At 39.9% G+C, this 18523-nt stretch overlaps 1 protein-coding gene across 1 annotated transcript; it reads left to right on the plus strand.

Moving 5' to 3' along the window:
- Positions 1-8610: 8610 nt before the first annotated feature.
- On the plus strand, positions 8611-10015 carry LOC137268551 (enhancer of split m7 protein-like). Its single transcript, XM_067803121.1, has 3 exons — positions 8611-8699; positions 8927-9022; positions 9267-10015. Exons 1-3 carry the CDS (start codon positions 8643-8645, stop codon positions 9936-9938), a joined length of 825 nt encoding a protein of 274 aa, XP_067659222.1. The 5' UTR covers positions 8611-8642; the 3' UTR covers positions 9939-10015.
- The last annotated feature ends 8508 nt before the right edge of the window (positions 10016-18523 follow it).

The raw sequence follows: 18523 nt of genomic DNA on the forward strand, positions 1-18523 counted from the left end.
ACTGTTCCATAAATGGACTTGTTTTGAGATGTACAGTATGTACTGAAAATATAGCATATACTCAGTTTAATATACATATTATTTCATTGATCCACCACACATTTACCCCAGAGTGCTGTCAAAATCAACTGTGATAAATCCCTCAACGGGATTGCAATAAAATGTTTAAAAATATATCTTTGTTTAATTTGTTTCTACGGAAACCTTTTTGAACGTGTTATATGCAATTATGATAAAATCAGTTGTCATGTGCTATTTACACAAACATACGTATATAAATGCTAACGTATTTCACTATTCGCAAACCAATGTACAGTCATACAAGTCTCTTCTGTACGTTTCAGTGCAACTCCTTAGCTGAAAATATAGCATAGAATCTTCATCTAAATGTCACTTGGTGGATACAACATACATTAGGCCGACATGTTCTCTATTCGCCCACATCTCCTTTCGCTCACAGTCTTAAAACAACATGTTATGGTCTGTTGGCCAGTGATTACATTACAATCAGCATGTGTCGTCCTGTATCATTCATTCATTCATTCATTCATTCATTCATTCATTCATTCATTCATTCATTCATTCATTCATTCATTCATTCATTCATTCATTCATTCATTCATTCATTCATTCATTGAAATACAAACATACATATGAGTTATAACACAATATTTACAGTCTTAAATACAGTCTAATACATTTACAACACATTTTCACTATCTCAGCTGTCTGTCATCTGCGCTGTCTACCATCAGGAAACCTGCTTTCTGTAGGTTAGTCATTGTGACTATCGATAATTCCCAAACGATCATTTTATACAATGAAGTTACAGAAATGAAAGCAGAGAAGTGAGTTGCAAGTATTATATACCTGAATCATATCTACTCTCCATTCTATTTTAACCAAGTTGTATTTGCCTTTAGATCTTCACTAAATATCCTACTCCATTGAAGGCCCCTATAACAACACTAAAACAAGATCAATTTGTCCACTATCCCAGAGATGAGAGAGAAAAATTACATATGTATGTGTCACATGTTATAAATGTTATATAACATACATACATAATTTAAAACACTTCTAAAATATAACACCCAGGCATATGACCTACGAGACACAAGACACTACAGAAAAAATAGTTATAGTGAATAACGTATCGACAGTTCCATGTTCACCAGTAAAATATTTAGTTACAGGACTACAATATGCGTTTACGTCTATTAAATTTTACTATCCAGTGCAGCTAGAGGTTTAATTAACTTAGCATTACTAACTATGAATGGGGTCTAGTCGGTTGGCGACAAGAGAGAAATAAAGGATTAATATTTAGTACATTTTCCCATAAGTCATATCGTAAGTCCGTATATAACGGACAGCTAATAAAAAGGTGGACTTCGTCCTCAGTCGTATTGCTATCACGCAATTGACAAATTATGTACAAAGATGTAGGGGATTAATGACTAAACCCATCCTTGTCAGGCCATCTCATTATGAGAGTTGCCTTAATTGACTTCCATTGTTTTTGTGGACCAACTGAGATGTGGTCGAATGGAGACTAAACCCATTAGACCATGTCTAATACAAGAATGTTCTCCAAACATAGGCAATACTAATATTCATTAAAAATCGTATCAGATGTGACGCAAGTTTGCCATCCTTGAGTTTATCTCACTCGGATAGTTACAGAGAACCCAAGATAACGGGGCATCACGTCACTGTTAATTGCGCAACGTTTTACACTCGTATGTGAGGTGTGTGCGTGCGTACGCGCTTTTGTTGCAAAACCTAATAACGAGTAGAAAATGTACATACATAATTTCCATACCACATATTCCCGATTACAAAGTACATTTGTAGTCGCGCGACATGCGCTTGAAGTGGACATAAAATCTGTGTGCAGTTGTCTGATAATAGGTTTGATCAATTCAAACAGTAACATCGCGCTGATAAAACAACGTCTGTTGTTGTCTTCGTGTCATTTTCCCTTCTTCCCAGCCCTTACTGTATGTAATCGCTCTAAAAAACGCAAACCCAGATTCACTATAGGTGCCGACTCGCCTATCTCGCTGTAGCTAATTTCGAGTCAAATGAAGTTGATTAGAATCGTACAGTTTCAGATACTCAGCATTACTCTAAACTCAACTGTAAACGTTTGGTTAGTAAGTGAGTATGGTTCTACATCGCTTTTAGCAATATTACAGCAATATCACGACGGGGGAATCCAGAAAGGGACAGCCTACTCATCTGGGGAATCGAACCTGGGTCTTCGGTGTGGCCTTTAACCACCATCCTTCCCCCACCGCCCCTTAAGCGTTTGTTTCATGGATGTTCAATATAACATCTAATCTATCAAATAAGCATGTTTTAGAGTGAATTGTTTCTTTGGGTTTTTTTGTTGTTGCTTTTTTAAAAAAAAATACAAGGGAGCCCAGAGACTTTCTTCAGTTTCTAGAAACTGTGGTGGCCTAGACTTGGATTGTTTCTTTGAGTATATGTTTCATGTCTGCATGGCTAGCTATTGACACATGTACAATTCAAGTACCGACTGTGCTTATTACTTATACGGGCGTGAAAGTAACTTACGAATGTTTTGTGCACAACTAAAAAGGAAAATGTCAAAATATGGAAATAACACAGAAAGACATGTGAAAGACAGAAAGGTATTTAGAAGTGAAATACAAAAAGGGGATACTTTATAACTGTCAGTTTCTTTATTATGACAAATAGAAATAAACGAACATCTTCAGCTCTTTACCCCGATGCGGTCCTCATTAAAACCTCCCATTAGGGATATATAATCTACACCACTCTGTTAGAGCTTCCCTGCTCGCATCGACCATCACTAGTAGAGCTTTCCCTTACAGAACATAAACTTTTCAAAATGTAAAAGGAGGACGGTTACGTAAACGTTTTATTATATATCTTCATTCACGTTGATCATACCTTATTTTCCTACTCGTTCTTTTGAATTTGATTTTTTAGGAAAATGGCTGCTGAGGTAAATCAAAAAGCCAACAAAACCCCAACAAATTAAAAACATTAAAAAAACAGATGTAACGCCGGATGTGTATTGAAATTCGTAATGCATTAAGGTGCCCAAACACTCCTATGACTGTTTCTTGTTCCGGCATGCAACGTAAAACGCCAAGGGTGCACGTGTTAGGATGTCTCCTTGTCACGGTCTTCCTTCAACTTTCCCACACTCATCACAGTCCTCCATACAACAGGTGCTCGCATGCCACGTGACTCAATTGAAGCGAATTCGAATATTACTTGACCCCATTGTCGAGTATTGTGAAGGAATCTCCTCGACAACGGGCTTTCGTCCGCGTTGATAATAACAGTACACAACCTCAACTCCAATAACGTTGCAAATTAATGGCGCGTGACGTTTTGACACTTCGCGTGCGCCATCCGTCACTGTCATTGTTCCTACGTGTCACAACATCATCAACGGGGTTTTATAGCGGGATGATGACAGTGAGAGTGGAGGAATGTTTGCTGGGGTATTGAGAGATTTACCGTGACACAGATTTACAAGGCATTGTGAGCATTGTTGGTGTGTAGTAGGGGATTTCCCTAAAGTACCCCGGATCTCATCATGTTTGACACAATAACATTTGCATCTTTAGACCGTTTTTCTCATTTAGGAGACCCCGTTTCTTCGCAGAGGAAAAGCCTGTCCTTTATTTCAAAGAATGTATTTCCTGGGGTTTTTTTATTTGATAATTCATGTAATTTTTACGATTGTAAATGTTCATTTTATGTGATACCATGTATTTATTGATGGTTATGATTAAAAGTGCGAATTGGCAGAACCAAGCCAATATAATCTTCAATTATATTGCGATAGTCTGACATTAATCAATAATGGTCATGCAGCCAGTTCCCTTCCACAAATTTACCCACCTGAGTGCGAAATCAGAGCGCTAATAATAAAATGAAACAGAAATGTTAAAATGCCCAATAGTGAATATTCTTTACATGTTGTTCCATCAAATCAAGCCTTTACTTTGACTACTATTGAAATCCAATCGAGAATGCTATTTTATGAAGTATTCAAAGAGAATTCTACGATTCTTGGTGAAAGTTATTTGGAAGTACTTAACAGTTCGTCTTGTGGTCATTGATAAAAGAAGGTTTATTTAATTTGATTTCATTACAGTACAAATTGTTGTAATATACAGTCTTTGAAAAATAAAGGCATTTTTGTTGTCATTGGTTATTCAGTGATCCATTTATAGAGTTCCAGTGCTGTGTTGCCGTGAACGTCCCGAGGAATAATCTACATTGGTTATTCTCTGGCGTCTACAGAGTTTCAGTATATTCAGTGTTATTATTTAGCTACATCTGTTCGTTCATGTGTCTATGCGAATCAGATCGTCTTTAAGGTTGTAACGAACAGATATGGTCTCAGCTACTCACTCATTTGTGGACAACACGGGCAGTATACCGCTCAACATGTACTTTAAGTTGCAATATTGTTGTCAATTACCCAATCTCATTTCATCAAATTTGTCCATAATCAGCTGTTTCTTGTCCAGTCCAGCGGGGTTCTTCACCACAATGACCATTACAAACAATCTCCATCACCGGATGGGTGGCGGTGAACAATGCCGTTACGTCATTGATCTCTGCATGACGTCATAATGATCTGTGGTATATCCTGGTGTTTATAACAGACACTGAGGTGTTGACACTTAATGGGGTTACCTCACTCTGCTGGACGGGATGTCAACTGGAGTGTGATACAGTTACTGATAGCAGAGGTTTCGTAAACATTGGATCATTTAGATTAATTCAGACAAGTGTATATCAGTAAACAGATTTAACGGATTAAATTTACAGTGAGTTTTATCTTATCGACTAGCCAGACAGTCGTATCAGTCAGTTGGATTAATCTCCTCCGCGTGCAAATTGTTATTAGACACAGACGTTGGGAGTGGAGGTGACAACAGGGTTATGGAAGATCACACCACAAGTTTACATGTCACAGACAAATTTCAATGCTAATACTTTACTGAGAAGGGCATGTTGCATTAAATATGATCAATAAACGTTAAGACAGGGGCTTGATCACAAACAACTAATTATAAACCAATTTACACGCTGATTGTTAAAGCGTAACCACGCATCGAAGTATCGACAGCTTGCAATTAATCGATGATGGACACGAAAGGCTATCAATGCATCGATAGTATGTGTGACTATTGATAGTTTAGTAATTGACTTCTGTTGATTAATTCGGAGAGTGAAACAAAACGTATGTTTGGGTTTCATTCAGTCAGTTGTTACAAGAAACAGAAATTACTTCAAGTTATATTTGTTTCACACACACTAGGAGAAAACATATTGAAATAGTTGTGTCCTCCTCAAAAGCCACACCCAGTAGAAGGCGTTGTAAAGCGTTGTTTCAAAGCAAACCAAAATATGATCTCTGAAATAATGTTATAACGATGTGGTGGAATGAGAAATGAAAACTGAAACGAGAACCACTGACCATTTAGTTGAGTTTAGAATAGGGTGCGTACAGGCTGATTATGACTATAAAGGGTGAGGGATAGAACAAACAAATATGTGCATTCTTATGCGAAGGTGATTCTTATTTCTGTCACAGACACATACATAGAAATGAACGAAACTCAAATCAAATTGTGCATTAAACGCCCCACTAACGTTTTTCGTGTTTTAAATATATCATGCAATCAGCCGAAACAACGCAATCCTATCACAACGAGTACAAACTCATACCTGACTAGTCTTAATCACATACTTTACCCTTTTTAACTAAACTATGACGTTTTTTTTCTAGAATGTATAAAATGACCGTTTAATTTAATATTTTAAAGTTCACCTCTCTTCCCTTCAAACGATGTACAAAAAATGTAAAGTCTGAGACAAAAGACCATTTCTCCCAACATCCGCTGAGCTTCTTGCCATGCAGCTGTACAAACAGAGGACATACTAGTAACAACTTTTTCTTTGCGCCTGCACTGACCGGGTGGGGTACACAGGTCATATCCCCTGGGGTGAACCTGTCAGCCCGACACCCCACTCAACAGTTTCATTATGACTTGGTTGACTGTCCTGTTTGTCAGCAACAGCTCAGGACGTCAGCGGCACTTAGTGAGTACTTGATTGTAATTACTCGTCCGTGCCAATGGCTACCAACAAGGTGATGTATAACACCTAGTGTGGAGAGAAGATTGTGGTGTGTTATACATTCAATATATGCACATGTCAAACTAGTTACAATTAGTATGAAGTATAAATACACAGAATTTGCATGTTTTATCAGTGCTCTATCATTATGGTGTTCTTGTATTTTACTTGTGAATTAGTGTTTCATAGACCTTTTGTACCTGAGAGTATCTGATGAACATAAAACACCACAATTAATAAAACACCACAATTAATAAAACACCATTGCACTGTGTGACTCTCTAGTATGATATTCCTCGTTTTCTTCTTCTCTTTTTAATATTTCCTCTTACATCTCTTCGAAATCACTGAATACGAGCCTAAAAGTCAATAATAATGTGATATTTAATGGCTCTCTTCATAATGCAGTTCCATTCACACACGCCATGACATTTCAAGCATGCTTTACATAAATGACACCATTTCAGTAAAATATGTTCATTTCAGTTGTTAGTCTAGTTTCCAGACTGCTCTTCCCTAAGAGAAGTACGTCTAGATTTCCTCAAATTCTGAATCTCTTGTCCTTCTTGGGCTCCTTTGCGGTTTGAATGGGTTTGTTTGTTTCCATCAAAATGATATTCAGAGACTGATCGAAAGTATACTGTAAATAAATTGTGTATCTTTTTGAATATATATGTTTCATGACATTTTTGTCGTAGGACAAGATTTCTAAATTTCTATTCGTGCATGAAGGAAACCTTTCAGATGGTACATAACGACTAACTTCCATTTTTTTTTTATCTCCCGAACCGTGAAGGTCCCGGGGTAGAATAGGCATTCAGCAATATATGGCTTTGTCGTAGGAGGCAACTAACGGGATCGGGTGACTTGGTTGACACATGTCATCTGTTCCCAGTTGCGCAGATCGATGTTCATGCTGTTGATCACTGGATTGTCTGGTCCAGAATCTATTATTTACAGACCGCCACCATATAGCTGGGATGTTGGTGAGTGTGGCGTGAAACTAAAATCACTCCCTCCCTCCTTTATTTCCCAGATAATGATATAGTTCATTACTGTATATGGATTCATCCAAATGTGCCAGTTTAACCAGTCTAGACATGATTTATTTAACCATTAACGCGCGTATGGCACTGATAGGTCTGGCGACTCATTAAGAAGATTAATTAGCCATGACAAGTAAGATAATGACGTCACTATCGATCCTCGCGTCAAACAGCCATGTCCATCTTATCTTATAGTGTTACTAAGTTGAAAAATGAACGAGATTAACTCGATTGTCTCGTCCCTGTCGAGCTTTGGAAGTTAAGAATGTAAATTATTTACATCCTCTATTCTATGCCGTTTTAAATCAGATTTTATTGAGTATTGTCTGTATCTACGTGTGTCAACGAAATGTTTATCTGACAAACTCGTAAATATTAAACGCAGACACTTATTTTACACAAACACTAACTGCGCCATTATCCACGGAGACGTGACGTCAATATATCAATAATATTTATCTTTTAAATATTTGTACAAAGGTATTTGTACTTTGATAAGATTTCCTTTGACGATGTCTTCATTTGGTATGTTTTGCTTCGATTCATAAGTTTGCTAATGCATTTTAACAAAGCAGCCTGAAGTTAGCAGCGGGTTCGTGTTTCAAGCAGGGCAGCAATGTGTTACTTCATGACGTTCAGTGCATATGACAGCACTACTATAGAGATTCCATGTAGAGCGTCTGAATAAAGAACCCGCTGCTAGCACGTTATTCGTTATTCGAAAAACGAATAACGAAACACGAACCTGCTGCTAACTTCAGGCTGCTTTTTAAAAAACAAACAAACCGGCCTATGAAATTCTAACGAATCAAATAGTTTTTGAATAGTTTTTTTGGATTATGAAAACATTCCCAGAATTCCTCATTTTCTCTGAACTAAAACTATAATACGGTTGACCCGTGCTTTAAATTAAGCACGCAACCAATTGCCACATCAACTCACTCGCTTCTTATATACTTTTCTAAGTGCACATAACGGTATATCGCAACTCGACTTACATGTGACGCTATTCCGCGACTGACACTTTCTAGAAAGAAAGTTGTTAAAAATATTTGATGAAAGAGTCTATTATGTCTAGGACAGGTTAATGACAGAATATTGCGCCAGATTGTTGATAGGCCGGTGCTCGTCCACGTAACTCCTCGTGTCACGCTAAGCAAGATGGCCTCTGCTCCAGAAGAATATCATCCCTGTCGATTCGTGAGAAGAACATCTGTCTCCGGGTGAAGTTTAACGTGAGCCGGCGCGTGCCACCACTTAAAAAGTCGTGCGCTGATTGGCTGCGCGTATCGGATCGCGCCGGGCCATTCAGATGTCAAAACCTAACTGTGCATAGATTAGCGTGGGTAGGGGAATGTAGGGGTATAAAGGCGGGTCGGGGAGGCAGCGTTCCAACACACAAACTTGTCTGTTAGATCTGAACACATCGCAGTCATGGAATCATTTGAGAGACAGATGGAAACAGACTCGGAATATATTGGATATAGAAAGGTACATACTCTTCTTTGTTTTCTGATATCGAACAGACAGTCCATATATGGACAATTATCACCGCCCTGCACTATGCACGTGGCTAATGAATTATTCATGATATGACTTTGTTTACAAACTACATTCTCTCAGCCTTAGATATGATTTCACAGCATCGAATTCTTCATTATGTTTGCTTAAAGGCATTTTATATCTAAATGATAACGGGTTTATACTTTGTTCTCCAGGGTCGAAAGCTAATGGCTGAAAAACGGCGACGGGCGAGAATTAACCAGTGTCTGTCCGAAATCAAGGGGATCGTGTGTGGAGCAGAACAACAAAATGTAAGCTATATATTCAGCTCAGGCATCCCAGCGCATATTTTTAGAGCGGTTATTATCGAATTCTTCTGGCTTGCTCAAGGAATAAATATGAGTAAATAATAAGAAACGAATAAAAAAGAAAAATCCTTCTTGATTTTTTTTCAAATTCGTTTAATATTTCATATTGCTTTGTAACTATACATTGTACAATACACAATGCTTATATTTGTTCTGTCGGTAATTCATTGTTTTTATATTTTCCCAGGACCCCAACTATGACAAGATGGAGAAGGCTGAGATCCTGGAGACCACTGTAGATTATCTGAGGAATGTCAGGAAGATCAACACAACACACCAACACGTGAAAGAAGCAGTTCAAGCCAGATTCCAACATGGTTTCTCCAAATGTGCTGAAGAAATCCTCTCCTACATCCAGTCTCTGCCGGGAGTGTCTGACAATGTACATCGTCAGCTGAGAAAACACATTTCTCGACGAATGACACAGGTCCAGCAGTTACCCATGACGTCATCATCAGAAGCTGTGACGTCAAAAGCAAGTCAGTGCCATAAAAGACTGAGTAGCGTGCCTTCCCACAGTTCCCAGTATCCACATCCGGCTGCCCATGCGTATGTGAACAGGACAGTGTGTACTTCCCCAGAGAAGGAAGAAAACAGTTTCTCAGACAGTGGATATGCTGGTTCTCCTGATATTATCAAACATTCCACCCAGAGAACCGGACACTATCACACACCCAATCTCTCAGATACAAAACTGTTCAAAACGGACTATAAAAAGTCAAACAGAAACTTTGACGAGTCCAGAGTTACTGCGTGGCTACAGAGCACGTGGTTTTACTCTCAGCCAATAAAAATGGAGCCCTGTGCTCGTGCGGGCCTTCAGTCGCCGACTACAGGCGATGTTTGGCGACCATGGTGACAAGGAAAGCAAATTCCTCCTTCACACCCTTACCTGTGATATCAAACCATAGTGCTTAATAAATATTCGATAAAAAACGTGTTTTGTTTTGTTTGTACCAAAGTAAAATATGTCTTTCCGCAAATTTATTGGTCTTGCGTGGAGACTTCGCCGTTGTACTCATGCGGCACTGCAATTCGTTCTTACGAGTTATGGCCCTTCAGGATGCCAGGATCCTGAGATACTACGGGTTGTCTGTACATAACCGAGCTTGAACCCTTTACCTAATAGTCTGTCTCACAGTCCCCGAACCACATTATTTTCCCATCCCGCCAAGTCCGTGCTGCAATGCAAAAGTCCCAAACAAGGCTAGGCTCAATTTTCTCTTAGGTCTGAATCTCCCATCTCATTGGGTATTCATTTCAGTTTGAATAGAATTACCATTAGAATTAGATATATTTATACCTAGTTGAATCACTCCTATGTTCACATTTTTGCTTGCACTGTTGGAAACAAATGCAGGTACCATGTCCGAGAAACAACTTTCAAAATTAAAAAATAGGCAGATCGTAACAACGCAATAATAAAAACGACGTATTTTCTAATTATGACCATTTATTTAACTGTCTGCCAAAAGTAGCCATGGGTACTGCAACGTCCTGGGGATCCTCGGGTCCCGACAATTAAGCCGTCGTTTAGCTGAATGGGCAGTTTCAATGTTGAAGTAATAACAAAATTCGTAAGAGAAGCAAGCGCTGATTAATGAAATATACATTTACAGTGTTTGAGTTGACGAGATGATGACATGTTATTTCCACTATCACACGAATATACAATTACACGTCATCGCATCCCAGCTGCGTAGACCGATGCACATGACGTCAGTCACCGAATTGTCTGGTTCATTTACAAGCCGCCGTCCATTTGGACTATTGCTGGGTGCGACATTAAAGGCAACAAAAAGAGATAAATAAAAACAAATTTGACGAGATGATGACATGTTATTTCCACTATCACACGAATATACAATTACACGTCATCGCATCCCAGCTGCGTAGACCGATGCACATGACGTCAGTCACCGAATTGTCTGGTTCATTTACAAGCCGCCGTCCATTTGGACTATTGCTGGGTGCGACATTAAAGGCAACAAAAAGAGATAAATAAAAACAAATTTAAACGCTTGTGCTACATTAAATTGCAAATCCTCAGAATGCAATACTTGTATTCTGGGTTGACGACTAAATAAATGTTCTGTGTATATCCCAACTAGAACTTGCACAACTATCACAACACGCACAGAATCAAGGTTATGGGAGTTCAATGAGGAAACAGTTTGCAATCGGAGCCTGCGTTAAAGGCCACTTAACGGTACATGTGATTCTATGTCAGCAGTGTCAATAGACGTTCCAGGAGCTACACAAACATTCCTGTGCTCTCACAGACCCATCATCCTGTCATTAGATATGTACACAACGTCTGACATGCTGCGCAAACACAGGCTGATTGTCCTGGACGCGAGATGTCAGAAATCCACGCGCCGCTGATATCTCTTGTACGCGCCCGAGAAACATTATAGCCTGCTCGCTGGCGTCCTATCACCACGGAGATGATGTTGGGAGGCAGGCCATCGTTGTATCTCTCACAAAAGATAGCAGTGACACTTCGCGTCGTCACGCCTGGCTGGGTCACGTGACATTACCGCACCTGTTAATGGAAGTGTCACAACTTCCGGTTGGTTCGGATAGGGGCGTGAGCGTCATATGGAGAATGGGCGCATCGTTTGGACGTAATTGTCATTGACACTATAGTCCACGATTGAGCCCACTCAACGAATTCCACCTGTCTCAATCTGATGTCTAGTTGTGCAAAACTCCTCACACAGATAGTGCAGTTCCAGGTGGGATTCAGTCCCCAAGATAGGTTGTGTTTGGGATTACACTTTCTCAGTCGTACTTTTGTGGATTCAGCAATCAGGGATTCGTACTCATGCTCTTCGTACTCAGAGTGAAGAATCCGATCTTTAACACTGTTACAGTTCATAACAGAACAATTCAAATAGTGAATTGTTAGTATGTTTCCGACTAGTAGAAACAGAGACAACAAGACATATCATTTTGTGGCCACGTGCGATTTAATATTACACTAAACTTAAGTCGTCACCTAGAAGGGATGGTTAGTTTTATTGACAATCTAGATTTGGATGAATTTCCTATCGACTCCACATATTTCTTTATGTAACATTTTGTGGATTTTGTTTTGCAGCTCATAGCTCAAATTTCTTAAAGGAAAACCTACGATTCCTCCTCTTAAAACACATAAAATAACCCCACGTGCACATAACTCTTGATATTTTGAAAACTGTGAAAAAAAACGTATTAAAAGTTATTATTATTCTGTTTTGTAGTTGTACTATGTGGGTCACTGTGAGTCACTATGCGCGGCGCACGTGGGATATTTTTTTCAGTCGCAGAAACACGTGCCCCAAGCAACATTCGGATCCTTACAATTACTGGACCAAGTTTTTGATCAATCGTACCTGATGAAAATACTGAGGATATACTGGGAATTGATCAAGGAAATATGTTTTTGTTGATTTAGAGTCTTATTTATATATTTTAATGTGTAAATACATCTACGTCGTTCCGTATACTATTAATTGCAGTTATTTGCGTCCAGATTGTCAATTCATGTGCGTCCTAATGAATCACGTGCCTTGAACAGTGTATTGTAAATTTACACACGCGCGCACGCACGTATGCACACACATACACGCATGCATACATTCTGGCTTATATTCCCATTTATCTAAACACGCCAGGAAGTCGCCCTCTCCTGAAAACTGACGCAAAATCACACGAGGTCTCATTACAAACGAATTATACGAAACGAGTGTCCTGCCTATGGTGTCTGACCGAACGATAGTATTTTATTTACTACTCACGTTTTACATGCATTAAAATAACAAAATAACGTATTTTTGTTATTTTTACGGTTTCAAACCCAAACCTGTTTCACAAAAACGCTGCGGAAGAATATTGCACTGTTTTACACCTTTGCATGACGTCACACTGTAATGACGTCACTACGTCTGCTCCCTTGGTACTCGACGTCACGATGCACACAGGACAAATTTTATGGATAGCAACTTCTTGAGTTTACTGTCACGAGGTTTCGAGGCTTATCCTAGCCCCCTCATCAGGTTGAGCTGAACTGAACAGTGAAGCTTAACTGTTAACTCTACCCATGACCTCACAATGCTTTCTCCATTCTGCTGCGATATGTCTCGATATCCAGAATGTCATGTCTCCATTTTGCTGCAATAATTCTCGATATCCAGAATACCGTCTCTCTATTCTGCTGCGATATGTCTCGATATCCAGAATGTCATGTCTCCATTTTGCTGCAATATGTCTCGATATCCAGAATACCGTCTCTCTATTCTGCTGCGATATGTCTCGATATCCAGAATACCGTCTCTCCATTCTGCTGCGATGTCTCGATATCCAGAATGTCATGTCTCCATTCTGCTGCGATATGTCTCGATATCCAGAATACCGTCTCTCCATTCTGCAGCGATATGTCTCGATATCCAGAATTTCATGTCTCCATTCTGCTGCAATATGTCTCGATATCCAGAATGTTGTCTCTCCATTCTGCTGCGATATGTCTCGATATCCAGAATGTTGTCTCTCTATTCTGCTGCGATATGTCTCGATATCCAGAATACCGTCTCTCCATTCTGCTGCGATATGTCTCGATATCCAGAATACCGTCTCTCCATTCTGCTGCGATATGTCTCGATATCCAGAATGTCATGTCTCCATTCTGCTGCGATATGTCTCGATATCCAGAATACCGTCTCTCCATTCTGCTGCGACATGTCTCGATATCCAGAATGTCATGTCTCCATTCTGCTGCGATATGTCTCGATATCCAGAATACCGTCTCTCTATTCTGCTGTGATATGTCTCGATATCCAGAATACCGTCTCTCCATTCTGCTGCGATATGTCTCGATATCCAGAATACCGTCTCTCCATTCTGCTGCGATATGTCTCGATATCCAGAATACCGTCTCTCCATTCTGCTGCGATATGTCTCGATATCCAGAATGTTGTCTCTCTATTCTGCTGTGATATGTCTCGATATCCAGAATACCGTCTCTCCATTCTGCTGCGATATGTCTCGATATCCAGAATGTCATGTCTCCATTCTGCTGCGATATATCTCGATATCCAGAATACCGTCTCTCCATTCTGTTGCGATATGTCTCGATATCCAGAATGTCATGTCTCCATTCTGCTGCGATATGTCTCGATATCCAGAATACCGTCTCTCCATTCTGGTGCGATATGTCTCGATATCCAGAATACCGTCTCTCCATTCTGCTGCGATATGTCTCGATATCCAGAATACCGTCTCTCCATTCTGCTGCGATATGTCTCGATATCCAGAATACCGTCTCTCCATTCTGCTGCGATATGTCTCGATATCCAGCATGCCGTCTCTCCATTCTGCTGCGATATGTCTCGATATCCAGAATGTTGTCTCTCTATTCTGCTGCGATATGTCTCAATATCCAGAATACCGTCTCTCCATTCTGCTGCGATATGTCTCGATATCCAGAATACTGTCTCTCCATTCTGCTGCGATATGTCTCGATATCCAGAATGTCATGTCTCCATTCTGCTGCGATATGTCTCGATATCCAGAATACCGTCTCTCTATTCTGCAGCGATATGTCTCGATATCCAGAATATCGTCTCTCCATTCTGCTGCTATATGTCTCGATATCCAGCATGCCGTCTCTCCATTCTGCTGTGATATGTCTCGATATCCAGAATGTTGTCTCTCTATTCTGCTGCGATATGTCTCGATATCCAGAATACCGTCTCTCCATTCTGCTGCGATATGTCTCGATATCCAGAATGTCATGTCTCCATTCTGCTGCGATATATCTCGATATCCAGAATACCGTCTCTCCATTCTGCTGCGATATGTCTCGATATCCAGAATGTCATGTCTCCATTCTGCTGCGATATGTCTCGATATCCAGAATACAGTCTCTCCATTCTGCTGCTATATGTCTCGATATCCAGAATACAGTCTCTCCATTCTGCTGCTATATGTCTCGATATCCAGAATACCGTCTCTCCATTCTGCTGCTATATGTCTCAATATCCAGAATACCGTTTCTCCATTCTGCTGCGATATGTCTCGATATCCAGAATACCGTCTCTCCATTCTGCTGCGATATGTCTCGATATCCAGCATGCCGTCTCTCCATTCTGCTGCTATATGTCTCGATATCCAGAATACAGTCTCTCCATTCTGCTGCTATATGTCTCGATATCCAGAATACAGTCTCTCCATTCTGCTGCTATATGTCTCGATATCCAGAATACAGTCTCTCCATTCTGCTGCGATATGTCTCGATATCCAGAATACCGTCTCTCCATTCTGCTGCTATATGTCTCGATATCCAGAATACCGTCTCTCCATTCTGCTGCGATATGTCTCGATATCCAGAATACCGTCTCTCCATTCTGCTGCGATATGTCTCGATATCCAGCATGCCGGCCGTCTCTTCGTTCTGTTACGATATGTATCTACATGCATAATGTCGTCTCTTCATTCTATTGCAATATGTCTAGCTATCCAGAACACCGTCTCTTCATTTATTTGCGACACTGTTATAATCAAAGGTACCAGACAGGTGTGCCATACAGAACCCGAATCAAATATATGCAAGAAAGCCCGTGCAAGTCTAGAATATGTGACAAGTCGAGGTCAGCATAGTTTTGAAAATGAAAGTCTCTGGACTTCTTTTCACTACTTTTTATGATTACTACTCACAGTATTTATTAACCGTTTTTGCCAGTAAAATATTTTAATTTCAGTGTCTATATGTTAGTCCACGAACAGACATGAACCCACAGCTGTGGTTAGTTCAGGTAATAATCCATATTTTACGAGTGCTTCGTTGATTTTTGCATGCAAGAGGAAACTATTGCTAAGATTTGTGTTAATGCGTTATCAAGCCATCTTGACCAACTCCAATACGTGCTATACAAGCTTCCCATACAGCAGTGATTGAATGTACGATATGACGTCATCTGAACAAAGGGCTGACCTCGGTTTCAGATCTAAAGTACACATTCAGGATTATGTTTTCGGAAAATGACGAACAAAACAGTGTAAATGGTAAAACGGGGAACAAAATGATATCAATTTTCTTGTTTTGGACATAGATGTTTAAAAACATTTTGGGTCAGTTACTTTCTTGCAAATTTCATATGGCGAGCGCTTATGTGTTTGCCGTTCAGCCGACGCGTCGCATCAAATGGCCACTGAGCCCTGCCGAGTGGATATATGCCGAGATTCACAATGGCTGGGCGCCTGTCTCTAAATTAGATATAGAATGATTCAAAGAGCAGCGCAATGCGAGAACCAGATTAAAAATACGTCACTTCCTATCAACACTGTAAACAGCTGTAAGCAGGCGACAAGTCAGGTGTCTACAGGTGCACAATCCAGGTATGTTGCATGTTATCATATTTGAGGTTGTGAAATTCGTTAAGACGTGCGTGAGACTAAAAAAACTGCAATCAAAACACGATGGTATTCATGACACGCTGTAAAAAGAGAATACTTGAATCAATTAATGCACTTAATTCAGTCTTCGGCAACAGACGATACATGATGCGGAACTGTTTTCTTTCTTCTGAATTCTGTACTACAGTATACCGCAACCGAGGCGATCGTGCTGCACTCGGCTAATTAAACTGTGCGCCCGGTAAAATGCAGTTCTCCCGACATTCTTTGTGTTACTCGTATTTTTCACCTTATATGAAGTAGTGCTTGGATAGATCATGTGTGTAATAATAGTGATTAGTCTCACCCACGCACATGCACCCACGATCCCAAGACAAAGATCCCACACAGTGATGCACCTCTGTGTGCGTATATATCACACATGTATCTAACAATAACACATACATTCTGCATATCTTCAAGTTCATGAGTGACAATAATGATCAGCAAGAATACCAAAATAAATCTGTATGACAATATCAAGTCAAAACTCACTAATTTACTTTTCAGTTCGAACAGGATGTTGCAACTATGGGTTTCCTCACTTCATTTTTTCCCCCAGGTTCAAGATGCTGAAGTGTTGTGGTATAGCTGGAATTATGTTTCAAGTGGTGTTCCACCATCATATTTTCTCGTTAACCTGGCGTACTGATCTATTCAGCTGCCTGATACAAAACTCACCATGTCGTTGTCCTCTCAGATGTGGAATCTACAGTCAAGCCAAAAAAATCCTGAGTTACTTGTTATGTTTCTTTGTTAACTATCTTGACAGTTTATAGCTGATGTTGGGGTGGTGTAAAATATGAAGTGGATATTGGTGAATGTCAGTGGTCAAATATGGCATGATAATATATATTAAAAGAAATATACTACATCACAACATTTTGTAATATGTTATAAAGAATGAAACCAAGTATACATTTGCACACACACAAATTCACATGTATTTCCATTATATATTCTAAATAGTATACAGTACCAGCCCAAATCCAATTGCCAGCATGTATGCAACTGTTTAAATTAACAAGAGCACATCACAGAAAAAAATGGTATTGTATCTACCTAAATAACAGTGCAGTGTTTGATGCAAACATGTTGCTTGAGGTGCAGCATTCTTTCCTATATGTTCTCAACAGAGGACCTGTGAAGGTTCGGGGTAGAATAGGCCCTCAGCAACCCATGCTTGCCATAAAAGGCGACTATGCTTGTCGAAAGAGATGACTAACAAGATCGGGTGGTCAGGCTTGCTGACAAGGTTGACACATGTCATCAGTTCTGATTTGCGCAGATTGATGCTCATGTTGTTGATCACTGGATTGTCTGGTCCAGACTTGATTATTTACAAACCGCCTCCATATAGCTGGAATATTGCTGAGTGTGGCGTAAAACTCACTGACTGACTGACGCAGTGACCGATCGACTGACGCAGTGACCGACTGACCCACCCACCCACCCGTCCACTCACTCACTCACCAGAGACACTGTATCACTAGCATTTGGTCCCGCCACAGGGACCTGTATTGCTGAAAATAATACAACCTGGGTCCAACAAGTGTCCACTACAGGCCCTTGTTGGTCCAGCTTGGCTCGGGCCATCAAATGCATCTTACACCACACAGACGTATCTTGAACTGTGTTTCAATCAGGATTGGTATTATATGTACCTAAACATCACTTTATAGTGTTAGAAAATGCCACATCTATAACAAAATGCCACATGTGTAGATAACTGGTCTGTTAAAGTGCAGTACTTGTCTCTATCTCTTCCCAACATAGCCTCAATCAAAACTGTTTAGTTTCTGTTCAGTCCAATTTGGCCTGGGCGGTGAAAAGCAATTAGGACTTCAGTCATGTAGCATCATTTGTCTTTATATCTCGAGATTCTTAGTAGAGTCTCAAAGTGAAGCATTTGATGGAAACATGTTCCTTAAAGTGAAGCCTTATTTTCTATACATTCTCAAGATATGTAAAGATAACTGGTTTGTTAAAGAGAAGCCCTTTTCTCACTCC

The sequence above is a fragment of the Haliotis asinina genome, chromosome 16, assembly GCF_037392515.1.
Source record: "Haliotis asinina isolate JCU_RB_2024 chromosome 16, JCU_Hal_asi_v2, whole genome shotgun sequence".
Lineage (NCBI taxonomy): Eukaryota > Metazoa > Mollusca > Gastropoda > Lepetellida > Haliotidae > Haliotis > Haliotis asinina.